The sequence below is a fragment of the Salmo trutta genome, chromosome 36 (assembly GCF_901001165.1).
Source record: "Salmo trutta chromosome 36, fSalTru1.1, whole genome shotgun sequence".
Classification (NCBI taxonomy): Eukaryota; Metazoa; Chordata; class Actinopteri; order Salmoniformes; family Salmonidae; genus Salmo; species Salmo trutta.
In genome coordinates this window covers 34,511,536-34,535,787 of record NC_042992.1, presented here as the reverse complement: position 1 = coordinate 34,535,787, position 24,252 = coordinate 34,511,536, and the positions used below count along the sequence as shown (strand labels likewise).

Genomic DNA, 24,252 nt, shown 5'->3' with positions numbered 1-24,252 from the left:
TTTTGTGGCCCCCAGCACAAGGTGCACCTGTGTAATGATCATGCTGTTTAATCATCTTCTTGATATGCCACACCTGTCAGGTAGATGGACTATTTTGGCACAAGAGAAATGCTCACTAACAGGGATGTAAACACTTTTGTGCACATAGAACATTTCAGGTATCTTTTATTTCAGCTCATGAAACACGGGACCAATACTTTACATGTTGCATTTATATTTTTGTTCAGTGTAGTTCACTAGTCCCCAAAACAGACTATGACCATCTATGTATGTTATGCAAAGCTATTTTCTCTCTCTCTCTATATGTTTGTGTGTGTGTGTGTTCCAATACCCTAAATCCAATATTTCACACACAATAGAACATATAATAATAACACAATATTCTTGCAACAGAAACATTTGTTTATTTTCCAAATCAAAGTCCACAACCTCTTTCACAGTCCTGTGTGTTTGGCCCCAGAAAGGGGCTTCCAAAACAGTGACGGGAGATACTACACATTTATATACAACACTTTTATATTGCTATTCATATATTTATAACTATTTTACCCACATGTACTGTGTTCTTAAGGGTAAATCCTCCTTTCATATTTAGGAAGTTCCTGTTTCAATCCGTGGTACATTCATGTGGTTTCTCATAGGCAGAAATAAGCGACAACTGAATAACATCAACAGACCATACCAAGCACTGCTCAATAGTATGATCTGACCGCATAAAGCTTATTTGAAATGAAACAATGTTCCCATATACAGATTTCATGATGTCTATAGTAAATGGGGATATCTTAAACAACTCAAACACATGGTTGGTAAAACAGCAAAAACAAGCTCTAGTAATTATTCTAGAAGAAATAAAAATGGGTCTGCAAAATGTTGTTACACTGTAAAAAGGTTTCTGATAATCAACATTTGGTTATGATTTTACAAGTACGTAACGGAAGAAAACTCAAAGACAGTAACTGATGACAACAAAGAGCAAAAAAATTAAATGAATATTTAGATAAAGTGCACAAGTGCTCATTCATAAATTCACTCGATAGTGGGACAAACAAATACAATCACAAGAAGTCCATCCATTCATTCTACTATTGTTTTCTACTGAAAATGTATATTTTGACTTTATAGTCTTGGTGTAGAACGCACACGCATAACTAGAGTGGGTCAGACAGCTAGCATGTCAGAAAGCCAGTGTGTTCGTCAGTGAGTGTCATCACTGTCTGTAAGGCAGGCAGTCAGTCATTCAAGTGGAACTGTCTGCTGGTTAAGTACTTGTCTATCTTCCACAACATTGACTCTCGTTAACCCCTACATTGTTCTTCTCTGTGCAGGTGAGATTCAAGTGCAGATCGCCTCTAAAAGTCACGTCTCTGAACAAACTACTGTAAACTCCACCAGTGTAACGGGTACATACTACACTTGAAGGCCTACACAGCCGTAGAAAACTCAGTTCACGGAGACTCATGCACACAGCAAATAAAACTACTTCTAAATCATTCAATATCATTCAGTTCTAACAAAAAAAGGGAGGAAATTAAGCCAACAAAGTCCAGTACAAATGCCACACTCAAACATCCCTAAAAACATCCTCTTCCATAGTACAAACCCCATTCCCCACAATCCTTGACTCGTTAGTGTGCTTGGTGACCTTTCACCTTGTTTCCTCTTTTTTTTGTTGCAGTATTTCTTGTGGAAAATGTGTACCTCTTGTTTAGCTTTTTTTGTCGCTCAAGTAGCCAAGGCATTTTTGCACCTAGAAGTAAACAGAGAAATCTCAGAGGTAGAACCCTGCCAATTCTCTGCAAGGAGATCAAGATGTTGAGAGAAAGACAGACACATGTAGACGGGTGTTGTTTGCAGGTAAGATGTTTTGTTAACAAAAAAGCAGCAAAAGAATTACCGAAAAGCAAAAAAACATTTTGGGTGGGGGTTGTGGAATCTCTGAGAGCTCTCCATCAGTTGGACTCTTAAACATAGAGGATGACATTATCCGGGGGACAGTGCAGTCTGTCGGAGGTGTGAAGGGGTCTGCAGGTGGCCTGGGGTTGAGGGGGCCGGCAGCTCTTGGGATGAGGCGAGTCACAGTCGTCTGACGTCAGCTCGGCGATGTCGTCCGATTGGGTGTCGGACATCTCCAGGTCGCTACGGATGCTCTCGGGCTGGGCCAGAGTGACATCGCGAAGCCCCTCCCTGAGCGATGCCCCTGGCGACAGGCCTAGTGCTGAGCCAAACAGACCCCCGCCCCTTCTGGAGCTGCAGTCCTGAGGCTCCTCCCCCCCTGCCATAGCAGCAGGGGGCGTGTTTAGGTCTTCCTCACTGGTCAGGCAGAGGTGGCTGGGTTTGGTCTCGATGTCCACCTGGATCTCCAGGTTAGTATAGTCCCTAGGAGAACAAAGACATTTAGATTTACTAGTCAGCATATCATCTGCTGTATCCAGTGTCACCTTGCCTACCATTATAAGTTTAACTCAAAATTGATTTGAAAACATCTGTCGGGAACTAAATCAATGGCTAAAATAAATATTTTTGAACCACTAAGTGCTGCCTGCATACCACACAGACTAAAGACAAGTCAGACGCAAGAGAGATTTGAGGAAATTGAGCTGTTGCATCAGAGACAACAACAACATGAGACCGACAGAAACAAAATGCGACTAGATGTCAAATCATGGAGGAGGAGTAGATTTTCTCAAAATCGTGTGTGTGTAAGAGAGAGGGAGATTGTGACACTCACCTGTCAGGGAGTGTGTAGGAGGAGATAATGGAGCCTGCCATGCCCCGGGTGCTGGCACAGTCACTACCCGCTCCCAGACTACCTGTCTCTCTCTGGGCACCGTCCTTCCCCAGCTCCCCTCCCTGGAGCTCCAAACTGGAACAACACAAAACATGGTTATTATTACATGTTTATACCAACAATAGTTATTACAGCATTCAACATATGCCACATTACATTTACTCAGCAAAAAACATTCACAGCAGCGGGTCTAATTCTTAAACGGACAACAAAAACTTAGTTCGTTTAAGGCTTACTTGGCCCCTATTTATACTGTGTCTCTGCTTACAATGCACAACATTCCCCTCCATAAGAAGTACAGAACAGGTTCTCTTCCCTGCTGGGCTCCCCTCCATACCTGTTGAATTTGCCAGTCCTGGCTCCAAGGGCGCCCCCGGCCAGAGTGTTGAAGTGGGGGTTGTCTCCCAGGACCCCGGGGGCCACAGAGAGGCCCTCACTGGGGGAGGTGGTGCTAAGGCCGCTGGCTGCCCCCTCCAGGCTGCTCTCACCCAGGCTGGGGGACTTGAGGGCCCGCCACGCATCAGCCACTAGGGGACAATTATTTCATATTTTTATTTCATGAATGATGATGATATATATTTCTTGTCTAAATTAACTTGCAGTTCAATTATGTTTGTAACATAAAAGAGAGACATACATGTAGGTTAGTGTCATTGTATTTTACAGTATTAGGTCTATTAAGGCAAAAATGATAGCTCTTTAAGTCTTGCTCACCTGTGATTGGGCCGTCGTCCTCGTCAAAGTCTATCCGCATGCCACGCCCCTTTCCTCGGCTGACGCCACAGCCTCCTCCGCGGCACAGAGAGATGGGCACGACTCCATAGACGTACGCCAACATGATGGGCACGCCAATACCCACGCTGACGGCTGCGATCACAGGAGCTGTGATGATTGACAGGGCCACTCCTCCCGTGATGGCCAGGTTCCTCCTGTGGCGATTGCTCTTCTTCCCCGCATAATGGGCATGAATCTATCACAAAAATAAAAAGATAGATAGTAGTGAAGGTGAATAGCAATAAAGGCTATTGCAGCTGAAACGTCTGTATTGTGGTTTAGGTTTGATTAATATTATAAAGCACTTGGGAGAAGTAGGAAGTAGGTCATGTGAGGGGATTTCTTTCTTTATTCACATGCTTATATTAGTCTATTAGTACCACCATCAGAGCTCCTTTACCTAGAACTATTACGGCTTTACATCTCTGGTTGTGATTGGGTGAGGCAGTTGGCTGAGTACAACTTGTAATACTCTGAAAGGTATTTCTACAGCTGGGAAGGCTTAGGAGCCTGGAACAATACAGGGTGTGTGGGTGGGCTATTTTACAGCATTCAAACAGGCTTAGGTTCAAGCTCGCAGTTATACTGTATTGCCACCAGGATGCGGTAAAGAGATATCCTTTAAAATAGGCCATTCTACAATTCTATCGAGACTAAATAGTTTCAAAATGATGTCGTTTCCGAAGAACAGTTGTAGCATCGTCCCGAAAACTAAAAAAGATCTTATGGTTTGAAACCATATCTATTTCAGGAATTGTATTTCTCGATTGCTGAAATACACGCAGGAAATGAAAGTTCCACCACGAAAGTGAACATCATCATATTGAAACTAACTCCATTTCTAAGACCAGCACCGCCACATATCATTTCTACAATTAATAGCTTTTCTGTTAAATATCATGAAAAGTAGATATTTTCATTCTTTTCCTTTTAATGTCTTAGTAAGCCACTCCAAATCAGATCCTCTGCTAAATGACTGAGTGTAGGCCAAATGAAAGGGGATTTCAGTAAGGGGTTGCCCATCTGCCAGTGTTTTTGCATACCTTGCGCCCCGCATAGACGGGGATGCCAATAACCATGGCAGGCACAGCGATACCAGCGATTAGGGTGATGCCCACCGGGGCTCCGATCAGAGTGCCCAGCTGCCACAGGATCTTCTTCTTACGAGTCCACGGCTTCTTTCCCCAGAACGTACACCCTGACGGACTGAGAGGCAGAAGAAAGAGAGGGATTGATGAAGGGATACGGAGGGAGAGAAAGGGGAGAGAGAAAGCAAGGAAAAGGGGAAAGAATGGAACGTGTGGAAAATAGAGAGAGCGCGAGAGAGGGGGAGGAGGAGATTGTGAATTGAGAAAATAAAGAAAAAATTGTAATGAAGGGGAAACAGATATAAAAAGAAAGGGGGAGGAATATGGTGAAGAGCAAGGGAGGTAGACAGAAAAGTGATTAGTTCTGGGCCCATGTTCAGGAAAAACAATCCCCACAGCAACAGAGGAGTGGAGGTGACGGAAGGTTGTGTCATTATGAATTCAGAGCCCTCTGCTAATTGTCACACGGGAGTGAGACGCGCACCACTGCCTGTTTTCCACTTTTACAGTATTGCTCATATGACGTAAGACGTGTTAGACGGAATCTGTGGAAACGTTTTGTCATTTTAATGTAGGAATATATTTGGTGTCTTCTTATCAAAACAATAAAGCCTTTCGTTCAGTTATGTTTTGCGTCAGTATTTGGTTTTTTTTAATCTTAATTCATTCCATAAAATGTGTAGGTATTTCTAATTTAAAATCAATTCTGAAGGATTTTAAAAAAAAGCACCAGTCTAACCCCAGTAATTACAATCATGCTTTAAAATTGGGTGGATGTCATCATGCAGGCTGAGCGGAGTTCCCACATCCGGTTTTCAGCGGAAAAGGACGCCAGGTTGAATTATCTGTATCCCTGAAAACCGGATGCATCCGGTTTTTGGCAACTCTGCTAAGGGTGGGTAGACCTATACGGATGTTTGGCACATGGAAAGTCATCTACTAGTCCAATACATAAATCTGTGTTGACGTGAACTGCCATAGTCTTGAGAGTTACCTGAGGTAGTGCAGGTCAGAGATCTCCTTCATGCAGAGCCAGCAGAACTCACAGCCACACACGGCACAGGTCATGTGGTTACAGCTGCCGTCGTTCATCTTGATTATGTAGGCGCCGCATCGTGGGCAGGGCTTGATGTCGTCAGCTAGAGACAAGAGATAGAGAGTGGGTAGGTTGTTTAGTGGGAGTAGGATTCAAGACAACGTTGATCTGAGGTCAGTTTTATGGCTTGCCGTTAGGATATGGGGAGGGTAAGCTGATTCTAGATCTGTGCCTAAAAGGTACTTCTACTTTAACCAGAGACAGAGGAGGATTGGTTTGGAGACATTGTGTGACGATATAGTTCTTTTTGACTGCCAACAGCTAGTGTAAGAGACGGGCTGAGACATATGAGGTTGTGATAAAGGTTCATTCAAACTGACTTACTGTTCTGTCCACCGAGACATTTGGAACATGAAAGGAGGTCTGAAAATTGCTTTATAAGAAGAGGGAGACTAATATACAGACATAACAATAACGGCATGAAGAGTAATCAAAGTACCGTGCCCGTGCTCCTGCGCGTAGCTGGGTGAGTGGTTGCTGTGCATGTGCAAGGAGAGTGCCCTCTGCTGGCGGGCCGAGTCACAGGTCTGGTTGGGGTGCCACGCCTGCTTGCAGTGGTAACAGAACTCAGCCAAGCAGCCCTCTCTGCAACACACCAGCCTGGGGCAGCTGGCACAGCCCGAAGCGATCACAGCGAACCTGTCAGCGGGAGAAAGAGGAAGACGTTTGATTTTCAGAAAACCTTTATAGGCACATATTGGCTCATGCGAAATCAATGGCAAAGTGAAAAAGACATCACTGGAGAGAGAGAGAGAGAGAGAGAGAGAGAGAGAGAGAGAGAGGGGAGACAGAGAGAGATACTGAGTCAGTGGAGGAGACACAACAGCCTTGGAGGAAATTGTGAGTTAAGGAAACTATCAAGCGGTTAAGGTTCAAATTAAATACACTGTAGCCAGACAAATGTTCACAATTAACTGAGCCGTGGAGAGAGAGAGTTAGAAAAAAGGATACGAGAGGAAGGAGAAATAGGAAAAATATGATTTCAGGCTGTCTGGAGTAGCCTCAATGAAGGGCACGAGGGGAGAAAGACCAAGAGCTAATCTTCATAGCATATTATCATAATTGCAGAGTTCCATGACACCACACACACACACACACACACACACACACACACACACACACACACACACACACACACACACACACACACACACTTCTCCATACAGTAAATAGGCTGTCACCTCACCATAAGAGGGGAGGCAGGGTTCTTATCTTATCTCGGATGTAACAAGATCATCAAGTACTGTATGTAAAGATGAAATGGTATTTCATCTCATATAATACTATTCGTAAGTGACAGTGCTCAAAGACTGAGCAAAACTGAATCTAATTAGAAAGTTACTCTCTTTCTCATCAGATAACAATGCTAAAAATGACATATGACCCGTCACACAACTATTGCTTTGAATGTACAGTTGAAGTCAGAAGTTTACATACACTTAGGTTGGAGTCATTAAAACTCGTTTTTCAAACACTCCACACATTTCTTGTTAACAAACTATAGTTTTGGCAAGTCGGTTAGGACATCTAATTTTTCCAACAATTGTTTACAGACTGATTATTTCACTTATAAATCACTGTATCACAATTCCAGTGGGTCAGAAGTTTACATACACTAAGTTGACTGTGAATTTAAACAGCTTGGAAAATTCCAGAAAATGATGTCATGGCTTTAGAAGCTTCTGATAGGCTAATTGACATCATTTGAGTCAATTGGAGGTGTACCCGTGGATGTATTTCAAGGCCTACCTTCAAACTCAGTGCCTCTTTGCTTGACATCATGGGAAAATCAAAAGAAATCAGCCAAGACCTCAGAAAAAAATTTGTAAACCTCCACAAGTCTGGTTCATCCTTGGGAGCAATTTACAAATGCCTGAAGGTACCTCGTTCATCTGTACAAACAATAGTACGCAAGTATAAACACCATGGGACCACGCAGCCGTCATACCGCTCAGGAAGGAGACGCGTTCTGTCTCCTAGAGATGAACGTACTTTGGTGCGAAAAGTGCAAATCAATCCCAGAACAACAGCAAAGGATCTTGTGAAGATGCTGGAGGAAACAGGTACAAAAGTATCTATATCCACAGTAAAGCGAGTCCTATATCGACATAACCTGAAAGGCCGCTCAGCAAGGAAAAAGGCACTGCTCCAAAAGCACCATAAAAAAGCTAGACTACGGTTTGCATCTGCACATGGGGACAAAGATCGTACTTTTTGGAGAAATGTCCTCTGATCTGATGAAACAAAAATAGAACTGTTTGGCCATATTGACCATTGTTATGTTTGGAGGAAAAAGGGGGAGGCTTGCAAGCCGAAGAACACCATCCCAGCGTGAAGCACGGGGGTGGCAGCATCATGTTGTGGGGGTGCTTTGCTGCAGTAGGGACTGGTGCACTTCACAAAATATATGGCATCATGAGGAATGAAAATTATGTGGATATATTGAAGCAACATCTCAAGACATCAGTCAGGAAGTTGAAGCTTGGTCGCAAATGGGTCTTCCAAATGGACAATGACCCCAAGCGTACTTCCAAAGTTGTGGCAAAATGGCTTAAGGACAACAAAGTCAAGGTATTGGAGTGGCCATCACAAAGCCCTGACCTCAATCCTATAGAACATTTGTGGGCAGAACTGAAAAAGCATGTGCAAGCAAACCTGACTCAGTTACACCACCTCTGTCAGGAGGAATGGGCCAAAATTCACCCAACTTACTGTGGGAAGCTTGTGGAAGGCTACCCGAAACGTTTGACCCAAGTTCAACAATTTAAAGGCAATGCTACCAAATACTAATTGAGTGTATGTAAACTTCTGACCCACTGGGAATGTGATGAAAGAAATAAAAGCTGAAATAAATCATTCTCTCTACTATTATTCTGACATTTCACATTCTTAAAATAAAGTGGTGATCCTAACTGACCTAAGACAGGGAATTTTTACTAGGATTAAATGTCAGGAATTGAGAAAAACTGAGTTGAAATGTATTTGGCTAAGGTGTATGTAAACTTCCAACTTCAACTGTAGGTCCTGGTATTCAAGATGAGCACTCAGTCTTATTGACCACCACTCTGTTCAAGGCCTCCAGTGTTCCGCTACACAGGCAAACCAGACGTCAAATACAAAAACTGTTGAAAACCTATTCTCTTTCAAAACCTCAAACTAGGGGAAATGTTTACACCACTATGGTTTTTTCCCCTTTAACACAGTTCTTAGCAGCACATTAAATCCAGTTTGCGCTGGTTTCTTTCCCAATTACTTTGTTTGTTTGTTCAAACTGGCAACATGTCTTCAAGCCTGAGCTCAGTGACTTGTTCCAACAGAGCAGAGACACAAGTTGCCAAGGAAGCCTTTTCCCTGTAGGAACAATCCATGTCAACGCTGCATTTTGCTACACCCGCGATAACATCTGCTAAATATTTGTATGTGACCAATAAAATGTGATTTGATTGGTCGGTTCTGCTGCGTTGGAGCACGATCATGACTGACATCACGGCTTTGAGCGGTGGGAATCTGAGGAGTCCAATGCTGACAAGCTACAGGTTTGGAGCAAATGCACTCTGACAGCCATGTCTAAGAATAGCGCAAGCTGTCATTGCTTTTAAGACACTGGTGAGACACTGCTTTGTTTTCAACTAGGCTATCATTACAGTACAAATGTAGTACACTGTCTGTGACTCTGTACACACACACACTCAGTCCTGTGAGTGTGTCATTTCTTTTTTTATTTCACCTTTATTTAACCAGTTAGGCCAGTTGAGAACAAGTTCTCATTTCCAACTGCGACCTGGCCAAGGTAAAGCAAAGCAGTGCTACAAAAACAACAACAGAGTTACACATGGGATTAACAAACGTACAGTCAATAACACAATAGAAAAATCTTTATACAGTGTGTGCAAATGAAGTTAGATCAGGGAGGTAAGGCAATAAATAGACCATAGTGGCGAAATAATTACAATTTAACATTAACAATGGAGTGATAGATGTGCAGGTGATGATGTGCAAGTAGAGATACTGGGGTGCAAAAGAACAAAAAACTAATAATATGTGGATGAGGTAGTTGGATGGGCTATTTACAGATGGGCTGTGTACAGTTGCAGCGATCGGTAAGCTGCTCTGACAGCCGATGCTTAAAGTTAGTGAGGGAGATATAAGTCTCCAACTTCAGTGATATTTGCAATTCGTTCCAGTCATTGGCAGCAGAGAACTGGAAGGAAAGGCAGCCAAAGGAGGTGTTGGCTTTGGGGATGACCAGTGAGATAAACCTGCTGGAGCGGGTGCTACGGGTGGGTGTTGCTACGGTGACCAGTGAGCTGAGATAAGGCGGGGCTTTACCTAGCAAAGACTTATAGATGACCTGGAGCCAGTGAGTTTGGCGACGAATATGTAGCGCGGGCCAACCGACGAGAGCATACAGGTCGCAGCGGTGGGTAGCAATGATCACTTTAAATAAATCCCAACCTCTGTTACCCCTGGCAACACTGGCTACCTCTATGCCGCCTCACTAGTCACCATAGCAACTGACAGCCTGCAGAGCGACCATAGACCTATCGCTGCTCTGATTGGTTGTCTCCCCCTGTCAGTCAGTGAGGTCTGATTGGGGAATGGAGAGGGAACTGACCAATGAGTCTAAAGGACAATGAAGCTCAAGAGTTAAAACCTTCACAAGAATAATAGATTGAGATGGTGTGTGTGTGTGTGTGTGTGTGTGTGTGTGTGTGTGTGTGTGTGTGTGTGTGTGTGTGTGTGTGTGTGTGTGTGTGTGTGTGTGTGTGTGTGTGTGTGTCAGGGTTGGGCTCAATCCAGAATGGAATTGAGAATGCCTCGTAAATTCCAATAAAATTATTACATTTGAATTGAAGTAGTAAACAGGATACAGAACTCTAATTCGAAAGGAAATATAATTAAATTCAGTGAAATTAAAATGCCTAATCTATTCTACAGTGCCTCCAGAAAGTATTCATACCCTTGATTTATTCCACATTTTGTTGTATTACAGCCTGAATGGGAGTCAATTCCAGAAATTCTAAATTGAGCAAACTCTGGTGTGCATGAGTGTTTGATCATTCAAGTGAGACAGAGTTAAGGAGTCTGGGGTTTGTGACTATGATAAACATATTTTTTTTTAAAGAGAGAAAGAAAGTGGAAGACAAATAAAGAAAAAGCGATTTAGACAGAGGTCCCTGAGACTCCACAGCCAGAGACAATCCAGGCCACTTTACTGTAACCAAGGCCACGTATTCCTTACCCACGACAATGTAGTACCATTATGACACACACACACACACACACACACACACACACACACACACACAGAGTACCCCTTTGAAAAGCTCCACTCCCGTTAGCCCAAACCACACTAGACCTTTCCATGGTAGGGCTGTAGAGAAGGAATAGTTGTGTAGTGAGTCATTCTGGTCTTTTTAGAATGTAGGTCATCTATAGTCCAGCCCACTGTCTTGGTCCTTCCTCTCTGTCTGACAGGATTCACATTACCAAACTGGCATGTTTCCTTTGAATATAACCAGCACAGATAATCTGTGCTTTCCCTCCCACATACACATGCATGCGTGTGTCACCTACACACAAACACAGACATACATACACACACACACATAAACACACACACAAAATAGGCTCATACCAGTTTATCAGAAATTTCCCCTTATCACATTACACGATCAGCCACCGAGCATTGTCCTTCCCCTTGTAACCACATAATAGTCTGCAACATTCTAACCTACTTAGAGAATTCTAGGCTATAAATGTTTCCTCTCACTTTTGTCACCTCTAAAGCTTGTAATAATGCTGGAGGTCATTCCAGTTCACGACAAACATCCTCAGACTTCGGATAACTGACAGAACACTGCTTTGAAAGCATGAATCTGCGTAAAGAAAAGTTATAGTTTGGGTTAATGGTAGGGGTTTGGTAAAGGTAAGGGTTAAGTTCAGGTGTTAAAATCACATTTGTGGTCAGAAAGCGCTTTAAGGTACTTCCGCCCCTTCTACCACGGCTAGACAGTGATGACTCTATAGAGTTAAGGTTAAGGTTCAGGTTCACACTCAGGTTACGATTAAGGTTAAGGCCAGGCAACAACGGAAGTTAACTCTTACCCGCAGTCGGGCGCGGGACACCAGCGGCAGTCTGGGTCGGAGGCCAGGCAGCGTCGCAGCAGGAACTCCTCATACTTCTCCAGCAGACCTACGTCGTCCAAAATATCCGCCACCTGATGAGGCGCCAGTCGCTCCGAGCACTCGGGGCAGCTGAGGTGGACGCGGCTCTCGGTGATCTCGATGCGCAGGTACTGGCGCAGGCAGCACAGGCAGGAGCGGTGGCTGCAGCCCAGCAGCTCAGGGAGCTGTTCGGGGGGCTGGGGTACCAGGCACAGGGGGCACTCCAGGAAGTCTGCTGGAGGAGAGGCGCTGGTGGTGGTGGAGCTGGAGGACTGGGGCAGACCCAGGGAGAGCCGACTGGAAGAGAGGGGCTCTGTTTGGGTGGAGGTGGGGGAGTTGGCTGGGTCCTGGGGGGCGTCCATGGTGGTGGTGGTGGGGGCTGGGTTAGGTGTGGGGGTAGAAGGGACTACGGGGGGGACAAGGGGGGTGAGTTGCTGTTGTTGATGGTTTTGGTTGTGGAGCTGGGATAAAGGTGTGGCCGCCCCTATATTGGCGCTCCGGGAACCCCGTTTGCTGTGGAAGAGGCTGTGGAAGGAGATGCGTCCGTGGCGTTTTCCCGGTGCCCGGCATTTGGGGTTGGGAATGCCGCTCACCGAGGAGTGGGGGGATTCCGAGTCCTTTTCCGATCCCATTTTCCCAGAAGTGACACACGAAAGCTTCTTTCCTTTTCCGCTTGTATAGTCTTATATCACTGTGAGGAAGCTTTCCTCACACACACACACAAGAGGGTACTTGTCCTTGGGTGAAACCAGAATGGAATGTCACTGATACCCAGTTGGAAACCCTTTTTCCCCTTCCTCTGACAAGAAACAATGGAACCCACAAATGGAACTATAAACGAGAAGACAAACGTGAAAGAAACAAAGTCCCCTTCCTCCCACTGGCGTTCACACGTCTCACACTCCGTTGCTCCAAATCAAGAATGTGAGAAAAGTAACAGGTGTGCTTTCGTCCAAACAAACATGGGGCTCCAAACTGACAGTAAACTGTTACTGTAAACCACAAAGAGGAGAATGACTACAACAAGAAACGTCAATGTCCCTTCTCAGTAAATGTTTCTCAATTCAAACGAGGAGGGAAAAAAACATGATAGGAACGTTATAGAATTTAAAGAAGAACTTCTTGGAGGTTATTCAAATTTTCTTAAATCCTTCTTGGTGGTTGCTCCGGTCAGATTTTCTTCTCCTCTTCTCTTCTGTGTGTGTCTCTTACACTCTCAATCAACTGTCTGTGAGGAGGAAGAAGATAACAGGAAGTTAGCAGTGCAAAGAGCACAGGGAGCATGCTCAGTATGACACACCTCTCCCTCCTTGCTCGTTCTCTCTCTCGCTTTTTCGACTTCACAATGAACTCTTGGTGCAGATAGCCAGGAAGAAGAAATTAAATACAGTGCATTCGGAAAGTATTCAGACCCCTTGACTTTTTACACAGTTTGTTATGTTATAGCCTTATTGTAAAATTGATTAAATTACTTTGTTCCCCTCATTAATCAACACACAATACCCCATAATGACAAAGCAAAAAAAGGTTTTTAGACATTTTTGCAAATGTATTAAAAATAAAAAACAGAAATGCCTAATTTACATAAGTATTCAGACCCTTTGCTATGAGACTGAGCTCAGGTGCATCCTGTTTCAATTGGTCATCCAAGAGGTGTTTCTACAACTTGACTGGAGTCCACCTGTGATAAACTCAATTGATTGGACATGATTTGGAAAGGCACACAACTGTCTATATAAGGTCCCACAGTGGACCAAAAACCAAGTCATGAGGTCGAAGGAATTGTCCGTAGCATTGAAGGTCCCCTAGAACACAATGGCCTCCATCATTCTTAAATGGAAGAAGTTTGGAACCACCAAGATTCTTCCTAGAGATGGATGCCTGGCGGCCAAACTGAGCAATCGGGGGAGAAGGGCCTTGGTCAGGGAGGTGACCAAGAACCAGATGGTCACTAACAGACCTCCAGAGATCCTCTGTGGAGAAGGGAGAACCTTCCCGAAGGACAAACATCTCTGCAGCACTCCACCACTCCTCATTAAAAGGCACATGCTAGCCTGCTTGGAGTTTGCCAAAAGGCACCTAAAGACTCTCAGACCGTGAGAAACAAGATTCACTGGTCTGATCAAACCAAGATTGAGCTCTATAGCCTGAATGCCAAGCATCACGTCTGGTGGAAACCAGGGACCATCCCTACGGTGTAGCATAGTGGTGGCAGCATCATGCTGTGAGGATGTTATTCAGCGGCAGGGACTTGGAGACTAGTCAGGATTAAGGGAACAATGAACGAAGCAAAGTACAGATCCTTGATGAAAACCTGCTCCAGAGGCGCTCAGGACCTTAGACTGGGGCGAAGGTTCACCTTCCAACAAGACAACGACCCTAAAAACACAGCCAAGACAATGCAGGAGTGGCTTCGGGAGAAGTGTGAATGTCCTTGAGATGCCCAGCCAGACCCCGGACTTGAACCCGATCAAACATCTCTGGAGAGACCTGAAAATATCTGTGCAGCAACACTCCCCATCCAACCTGACAGAACTTGGGAGGATCTGCAGAGAAGAATGGGAGAAACTCCCCAAATACAGGTGTGCCAAGCTTGTAGCATCATACCCAAGAAGACTCAAGGCTGTAATCGCTGCCAAAAGTGCTTCAACAAAGTACTGAGTAAAGAGTCTGAATACTTATGTAAATGTGATATTGCCTTTTTTTATGGGGTATTGTGTGTAGATTGATGAGGGGGGAAAAATGATTTAATCAATTTTAGAATAAGGCTGTAACGTAACAAAATGTGGAACAAGTCAAGGGGTCTGAATACTTTCCGAATGCACTGTACACTAGGCACATGCACAGCTAGCATGATCACTGATAAAAACATGCTCATTGACTCACACTTACTCATAAGATACAGCCCTTTGGAAAGCGGAATACTATTTTTGTGAATTTACTAATGATAATGACATAACGTATCTTGAAGGGGAAGCAAACATATTCATCAGTCCAATTACCTTCTATATTATTTAACCTCTACCATTCCTTCTCGTTCTTTCTCTCATCTGCTCTTCTCTTTTGTCTCGCTCCGTCAATATGAAACCCTCTCTCACACACACACACACACACAGAGTCTCGAGCTGCTCTCCACTTCACACTGGGCTGCTACTGCGGTTGCCATGCCGATGCTCACTATGAGCCGAGCAAACAGCGACCCACTCAGTGACTCTGGCACTTACGCGCACGCGCGCGCGCACGCACGCACGCACGCACGCACGCACACACACACACACACACACACACGTACTCTTGTAATTTATAGATAATGTAGACATTGGTAATTACAGTACTGCTTAATGTGTGTATTTATACAGTGTTATAGGTGAGAGTGTGTTTGTATGCAGATAATGTTATGCTAAGATAAGGGGAAAGGATGAGAGAATGACAGTTATGAGGGTTGATATTCAGAATCTGTGCCACTGTCTAAGGTAGCACACCCACCTTCTAAGCACACAAACACACACACTGAGTCATAACAGAGTCCTGGCCTGATTTTCTCCTCCTACAGTATGCCTGGCCTCTGGACTACAGGTCTATGACAAGGCAAATATGATTCTGATTCCAGTCGTAGCCTCTGAGTGCAGGAGGCTGAGACAGACACAGAGAGAGGAGCAGCCAGTATGTGTACTGACTCATAAAACATTTGACTTCAGCCCTTGTTGACAGAAGGGTATATGGGAAAAGGGCTAACATAGATACTGTATATAGCTAGCCATGATTGATTGAAATACTATTGGTACGTGTAACCACGCCAGCCCAGGACCTCCACATGCCATTTCTTCACCTGTGGGATCGTCTGAGACCAGCCACCCGGACAGCTGATGAAACTGTGGGTTAGGTACAACCGAAGAATTTCTGCACAAACTGTCAGAAACCGTCTCAGGGAAGGTCATCAGCGGGCAAACGCTCACCTTCGATGACCACTGGCACACTGGAGAAGTGTGCTCTTCACGGATGAATCCTGGTTTCAACAGATGGCACACAGCGTGTACGGCGTCATGTGGGCGAGCTGTTTGTTGATGTCAACGTTGTCAACAGAGTGCCCCATGGTGGCAGTGTGGTTATGGGATGGGCAGGCATAAGCTACGGACAACGAACACAATTGCATTTTATAAATGGCCATTTGAAAACATAGATACGTGCGACGAGATCCTGAAGCTTATTGTCGCGCCATTCATCCGCCGCCATCACCTCACGTTTCAGAATTATAATGCACGACCCCATATCTGTATACAATTCCTGGAAGTTGAAAATGTCCCAGATCTTCCATGGCCTGCATACTCAGCAGACATGTCACCCATTGAGCATGTTTGGGATGCTCTGGATTGACGTGTACGACAGCGTGTTCCAGCTCCCGCCAATATCCAGCAACTTCGCACAGCCATTGAAGAGTGGAACATTCCACAGGCCACAATCAACAGCCCAATCAACTCTATGTGAAGGCGATGTGTCACGCTGCATGAGGCAAATGATGCACCCTAGATACTGACTGATTTTCTGATCTACGCCCCTACCTTTTTTTAAGGTACCTGTGACCAACAGATGCACTATTCCCTGTCATGTGAAATCTATAGATTAGGGCCTAATGAATTTATTTGAATTGACTGATTTCCATATGAACTGCAACTCAGTAAAATCTTTGAAATTGTTGCATGTTGAGTTTATAGTTTTGTTCAGTGCAGTATCTAAAGTTGTGTGTGATATAGAGAGAGAGGGGTGTGAGTGAGGAGGCATGGCAGATGGGCATGAACAGGCTGAAGACTCAGTGGTCTGGATTCTGTGATCAGCACACTCTTTGTCCCTCACTTTTCCTCCCACTCGACTGCTGCTCACACACACACAATCTCTCACTGTGATGAACAATTACACTAATGAAATTGTTTTCTTTTGCCTCTAAGCAGCTCTCTAGCTTGTCTTCTGCATTAAGAATCTCTCAGACAAGTCAAATAGTGTTATCCTTGCTGCTGCACTGTGAGTCAACTGTATGCATAGCCTCTCATCCTCTTAACATAGACATTGCTCTTTTTGGACATTAAGTGGGGCCAGTTTGTTCATTCAGTTTGTTTGGCCTAGTCTAAGCAAATCTATCTGCGGAAGACACTGAAACCGTACAGTCTGAGCACTTTAGGATCCTACATCCTTCCCAGGGGCCCTATGAACCTACATCTACACACATTCACACACACAAACTTACTGTAAGTCATTTAGGTGTAATATACACCACCGTTCAAAAGTTTGGGGTCACTCAGAAAGGTCCTTGTTTTTGAAAGAAAAGCTCATTTTTTGGTCCATTAAAATAACATTTGAGAAACAGACGCCTCACAAGTCCTCAACTGGCAGCTTTATTAAATAGCACCCGCAAAACACCGGCCTCAACGTCAACAGTGATGAGGCAACTCCGGGATGCTGGCCTTCTAGGCAGAGTTGCAAAGAAAAAGCCTTATCTCAGACTGGCCAATGAAAAGAAAAGATTAAGATGAGCAAAAGAACACAGACACTGGACAGAGGAACTCTGCCTAGAAGGCCAGCATCCCGGATTTTCCTCTTCACTGTTGACGTTGAGACTGGTGTTTTGCGGGTACTATTTAATGAAGCTGCCATTTGAGGACTTGTGAGGTGTCTGTTTCTCAAACTAGACACTTGTCCTCTTGCTCAGTTGTGGACCGGGGCCTCCCACTCCTCTTTCTATTCTGGTTAGAGCCAGTTTGCGCTGTTCTTTGAAGGGAGTAGTACACAGCGTTGTACGAGATCTTCAGTATCTTAACAATTTCTCGTATGGAATAGCCTTCATTTCTCAGAACAAGAATAGACTGACGAGTTTCAGAAGAAAGTTCTTTGTTTCTGGCCATTTTGATTCTGTAATCGAACCCACAAATGCTGATGCTCCAGATACTCAACTAGTCTAAGGCCGGTTTTATTGCTTCTTTAATCACAACAACAGTTTTCAGCTGTGCTAACATAATTGCAAAAGGGTTTTCTAATGATCAATTAGCCTTTTAAAATGATAAACTTGGATTAGCTAACACAACGTGCCATTGGAACACAGAAGTGATGGTTGCTGATAATGGACCTCTATACGCCTATGTAGATATTCCATTAAAAAATCTTCAGTTTCCAGCTACAATAGTCATTTACAACATTAACAATGTCAACACTGTATTTCTGATCAATTTGATGTTATTATAATGGACAACAAATTTGCTTTTCTTTCAAAAACAAGGACATTTCTAAGTGACCCCAAACTTTTGAACGGTAATGTAGCTGTGCTACCGAAATACCTGATAGCTGTTACACAAGCTGCTGAGTCACTTAGAGCTGAAATGCTGCTGCAGCAGAGCTGTGTTGGGGATACACTTAACAAGCCAAATACATTATGCAAAATAAAGACAATAAAAGCATGGGTTTCGTTTTTCCCAGGGACATCCAACCAAAGTAAAAGGGAAGACTGGGAAAGTTCCTATTATACTGTTATGCTATATTTCAAGTGTTTCACTTTGGCTACTTTGATTATGCTTCATAAAAATAAAGAGAAATAAAGAAATTACTCACCAAATTGTTTTATTCATATTATTCAGGGATATGGTTTATTGGGGCAGCAGCGTAGCCTAGTGGTTAGAGCGTTGGGACTAGTAACCGAAAGGCTGCAAGATCGAATCCCCGAGCTGACAAGGTACAAAATCTGTCGTTCTGCCCCTGAACAAGGCAGTTGACCCACTGTTCCTAGGCCGTCATTGAAAATAAGAATTTGTTCTTAACTGACTTGCCTAGTTAAATAAAGGTACATTTTTTAAATGTTTTATATTCAGTGATAAAGTAACACAATCAAAGAGTGCATTATATCGTACTGATACAGTGGTACTGTAGTCCAGTAGGCCTAAGTCATTGAAGCTCACCACCACACAAACCACCCGATTCATGTTGGTGTGTTGTTTGTTTACAAAGACTGACAGAGTGTTTGGCAAGCTAATTAGCTGGTTTTGATACTTCCTAAACCCTCTGTAAGCCCTGAGCTGTAACTGAGGACTGAGGCCTGTGTCTCTGGGTAGAGCAAGTGGTCTCTGTGAACTCTGATTTACTGGTTTAATGTTCTAAGTTCATTAGTGCAGAAGGGCGTAATAAAAAAGGTGGTGACCAGAGTGAGGCAGTGAGATGCCCCTCTGGCTAGAGAGACAGATGCAACTCAGTGTGTCCTTCTCACTTAATCTCCTGGCAGGAGCAAATATAGAGGGAGGTAACAGAGTGAACTGCCCCTCTGGCTACGACACAGTAATACACCCTTCTTTCAACCTCTCCTCGCTCTCCCTCTTGTTCCTTCTCGTTCTTCCTCGCTCTCCCTCTCGGTCCTCTTTCTCTGTGACAAGGGCATCGTCATGTCTCAGTAGTGGGCTAGAAGGGCTGGGCAGGCCAACGCTGCTGCCGCCTCCAAACACCAGGCCAGTTGAGTCATGTCATGATGTGATGATATTACATGCTAACTGGGTTAAAAAAGGAAACGTGTCCTTCTGTTCAGCTAAAAGCTCCGTTATCTAGTTACCTACTGATTCATAGAGTTTGGAGGCCATTTGGAGGCCTTGTGGAGCCCTCCCACACTATCAGTAATGGTAGACGTGGGAGTTTGAAGAGGAGTGTGCCAGAGACAGTCGTGGGCCATTCTGTGGAAGCACCTAGAGAAACCAGACTTTGTGATTCCTCTGAATTTACCTCAGAACTGAAGCTGGCAGCGATGAGCTTGTCTGCAGTGGACAGTCATTCAAGCATCCCTTTTCAAACAAAATGAAGCAACAGCAATACCCTGGAATACCCCCATCCCAAACACTCGAACGCACATGACACGCACCCACATACTTATACACCCAGTCATACACACATTACAGACACGTCGTCAAACACAAACACACATGCGCACATACACACACACTTAAGTCTTACATGTATGGGGCGGCAGGGAGCCTAGTGGTTAGAGCGTTGGGCCAGTAACCGAAAGGTTGCTAGATTGAATCCCCGAGCTAACAAGGTATAATAATTAGAGGAGCGTTCTGGAGGCAAACTGAACGTTTCATGTGAAGCCTGGAGGCGTCACAGTGGCAGAGTGCAGGCCCAGGCCCCAGCTCCACAGCCTTAGCTCTCTGAGCTCCAATCCACCAACACAGATCAGAGTCTACCAACTGACCAGTGGGCATGAAAGTCAGGGAGGGGACGGGTAGTTCGAGGGAGGAAGAGAATGAAGGAGAAGGCGGAGAGACATGTCAGTTAGGACAGTGCATGTGAGGGGAGAGGAGACAGAGATGTCACATAGGCCTAGTATGGTTGACTGTTAGGCTGACTTCCAGGGGACTGTAACCTGAAGCATGTGGGCCTTAACAAACTATGATTGTGAGAATAGTTCCACTATATGGGACCTCAGACAAGTAATGATGTCAGCATTTCTAATAAATAGAGGTCCCTTATGGTAATATACAGTTGAAGTCGGAAGTTTACATACACTTAGGTTGGAGTCATTAAATCTCGTTTTTCAACCACTCCACAAATTTCTTGTTAACAAACTATAGTTTTGGCAAGTCGGTTAGGACATCTAATGTGGGCTTGACACAAGTAATTATTCCAACAATTGTTTACAGACAGATTATTTTACTTATAATTCACTGTATCACAATTCCAGTGGGTCAGGAGTTTACATACACTAAGTTGACTGTGCCTTTAAACAGCTTGGAAAATTCCAGAAAATTATGTTATGGCTTTAGAAGCTTCTGATAGGCTAATTGACATCATTTGAGTCAATTGGAGGTGTACCTGCGGATGTATTTCAAGGCCTGCCTTCAAACTCAGTGCCTCTTTGCTTGACATCATGGTTAAATCAAAAGAAATCAGCCAAGACCTCAGAAAAAAAATTGTAGACCTCAACAAGTCTGGTTCATCCATGGGAGCAATTTACAAACACCTGAAGGTGCCACGTTCATCTGTACAAACAATAGTATGCAAGTATAAACACCATGGGACCACGCAGCCATCTTACCGCTCAGGAAGGAGACACATTCTGTCTCCTAGAGATGAACGTACTTTGGTGCAAAAAGAGCACATCAATCCCAAAACAACAGCAAAAGACCTTGTGAAGATGCTGGAGGAAACAGGTGCAAAAGTATCTATATCCACAGTAAAACGAGTCCTATATCGACATAACCTGAAAGGCCGCTCAGCAAGGAAGAAGCCACTGCTCCAAAACCGCCATAAAAAAGCCATACTACGGTTTGCAACTGCACATGGTGACAAATATCGTACTTTTTGGAGAAATGTCTTCTGGTCTGATGAAACAAAAATAGAACTGTTTGGCCATAATGACCATTGTTATATTTGGAGGAAAAAGGGGGTGGCTTGCAAGCCGAAGAACAACAACCCAACCGTGAAGCACGGGGGTGGCAGCATCATGATGTGGGGGTGCATTGCTGCAGGAGGGTCTGGTGCACTTCACAAAATAGATGGCATCATGAGGAATTAAATTATGTGGATATATTGAAGCAACATCTCAAGACATCAGTCAGGAAGTTAAAGCTTGGTCGCAAATGGGTCTTCCAAATGGACAACGACCCGAAGAATACTTCCAAAGTTGTGGCAAAATGGCTTAAGGACAACAAAGTCAAGATATTGGAGTGGCCATCACAAAGCCCTGACCTCAAGCCTATAGAACATTTGAGGGCAGAACTGAAAAAGCATCTGCGAGCAAGGAGGCCTACAAACCTGCCTCAGTTACACCAGCTCTATCAGGAGGAATGGGCCAAAATTCACCCAACTTATGATGGGAAGCTTGTGGAAGGCTACCCGAAACGTTTGACCCAAGTTAAACAATTTAAAGGCAATGCTACCAAATACTAATTGAGTGTATGTAAACTTCTGACCCACTGGGAATGTGATGAAAGAAATAAAAGCTGAAATAAATCATTCTCTCTACTATTATTCTGACATTTCACATTCTTAAAATAAAGTGGTGATCCTAACTGACCTAAGACAGGGAATTTCACTAGGATTAAATGTCAGGAATTGTGAAAAACTGAGTTGAAATGTATTTGGCTAAGGTAGTTGTGGGGAAGTGAGTATTGCTTTTCTATTAGTTGTTGAGGACAGATGGTAACTAGAGCAAGCAGCTGGATATCATGCTTTCAGGGTTGCGCGTCGTCACCTCTTTTCTCGCTCAACGGAATGATACACTACATGGCCAAAAGTATGTGGACACCTGCTCGTTGAACATCTCATTGTAAAATCATGGGCATTAATATGGAGTTGGTCCCCCCTTTGCTGCTATAACAGCCTCCACTCTTCTGGGAAGGCTTTCCACTAGATGTTGGAACATTGCTGCGGGGACTTGCTTTCATTCATTCAGAAACAAGAGCATTAGTAAGGTTGGACACTGATGTTGGGCGATTAGGCCTGGCTCGCAGTCGGCGTTCCAATTCATCCCAAAAGGTGTTCGATGGGGTCGAGGTCAGGGCGCTGTGCAGGCCTGTCAAGTTCTTCCACACCGATCTCGACAAAAACTTTCTGTATGGCCCTCGCTTTGTGCACGGGGGCATTGTCATGCTGAAACAGGAAAGGGCCTTCCCCAAACTGTTGCCACAAAGTTGGAAGCACAGAATTGTCTAGAATGTCATTGTATGCTGTAGCATTAATATTTCCCTTTACTGGAACAAAGGGGCCTAGCCCGAACCATGAAAAACAGCTCCAGACCATTATTCCTCCTCCACCAAACTGTACAGTTGGCACTATGCATTGGGGTAGGTAACGTTCTCCTGGCATTCGCCAAAAATCCAGATTTGTCCGTCGGACTGCCAGATGTTGAAGCGTGATTCGTCAATCCAGAGAACGCATTTCCACTGCTCCAAAGTCCAATGGTGGTGAGCTTTACACCACTCCAGCCGACGCTTGGCATTGAGCATGGTGATCTTAGGCTTGTGTGAGGCTGTCCGGCCATGGAGACCCATTCCATGAAGCTCCTGAAGAACAGTTATTGTGCTGACGTTGCTTCAAGAGGCAGTTTGGAACTCGGTAGTGAGTGTTGCAACTGACAGACATTTTCTACGTGCTTCAGCACTGGGCGGTCTCGTTCTGTGAGCTTGTGTGGCCTACCTCTTCGCGGCTGAGCCGGTTTTGCTCCTAGACGTTTCCACTTCACAATAACAGCACTTACAGTTGACCGGGGCAGCTCTAGCAGGGCAGAAATGTTACAAATTGACTTGTTGAAAAGGTGCCATCCTATGATGGTGCCACCTTAAATGTCACTGAGCTCTTCAGTAGGCCATTCCACTGCCAATGTTTGTCTATGGAGATTGCATGGCGGTGTGCTCGATTTGATACACCTGTCAGCAACAGGTGTGGCTGAAATAGCCAAATCCACTCATTTGAAGGAGTGTCAACATACTTTTGTATATATAATGTCCTGTCCTCAATAATGATTTTGGGACAAACAGGGGAGTGGTGGTACCAGGAATGAATGAGTGAAAGAGTGAGGGGGTGAGAGAGGAGAAAATTGAGAATGAGAGGGAATCTGACACAACAGGAGCTTTGAAACAGAGTTCACCTGACACTACTGTACAAACATGCATGTATACTTTACAAAAATATAAATGCAACAATTTCAACGATTTTAGTGAGTTACAGTTCATATAAGGAAATCAGTCAATTGAAATAAATCAATTAGGCACTAATCTATGGATTGCACATGGCTTGGCATGGTCCCACCCAATGGGGAGCCAAGCCCAGCCAATCAGAATGAGTTTTTCCCCACAGAAGGGGTTTATTACATACCGAAATACTGGGTGGCTGGTCTCAGACGATCCCGCAGGTGTAGAAGCCGGATGTGGAGGTCCTGGGCTGGCGTGGTTACACGTGGTCTGTGGTTGTGAGGCCAGTTGGACGTATTGCCAAATTCTCTAAAACAACATTGGAGGTGGCATATGTTAAAGAAATTAACATTCAATTCTCTGGCAACAGCTCTGGTGGACAGTCCTGCAGTCAGCATGTCAATTGCACACTCCCTCAAAACATCTGTGACATTGTGTTGTGAGAAAACTGCACATTTTAGAGCGGCCTGTTATTGTCCCCAGCACAAGGTGCACCTGTGTAATGATCATGCTTTTTAATCGGCTTTTTGAAATGGCACACCAGTCTGTGGATGGATTATCTTGGCAAAGGGGAAATGCTCACTAACAGGGATGTAAACACATTTGGGCACAACATTTTTGTGAAATACGCTTTTTGTGCATATGGAACATTTCTGTGATCTTTAATTTCATCTCATGAAA

At 44.3% G+C, this 24,252-nt stretch overlaps 1 protein-coding gene across 2 annotated transcripts; it reads right to left on the bottom strand.

The window, feature by feature from the left end:
- Positions 1-381: 381 nt before the first annotated feature.
- On the bottom strand, positions 382-23,796 carry LOC115176164 (E3 ubiquitin-protein ligase RNF19B). Of its 2 annotated transcripts, none has more exons than XM_029736004.1 (9): positions 23,756-23,796; positions 11,858-13,145; positions 6,189-6,388; positions 5,648-5,792; positions 4,609-4,771; positions 3,506-3,761; positions 3,129-3,318; positions 2,732-2,866; positions 382-2,379 (listed from the first exon to the last, which is right to left on the bottom strand). In XM_029736004.1, exons 2-9 carry the CDS (start codon positions 12,547-12,549, stop codon positions 1,965-1,967), a joined length of 2,196 nt encoding a protein of 731 aa, XP_029591864.1. In that variant the 5' UTR covers positions 12,550-13,145; positions 23,756-23,796; the 3' UTR covers positions 382-1,964. The 2 variants fall into 2 exon arrangements, with proteins under 2 accessions (XP_029591864.1, XP_029591866.1); XM_029736006.1 differs by lacking the exon at positions 23,756-23,796 and adding an exon at positions 14,920-15,224.
- Positions 23,797-24,252: the final 456 nt, after the last annotated feature.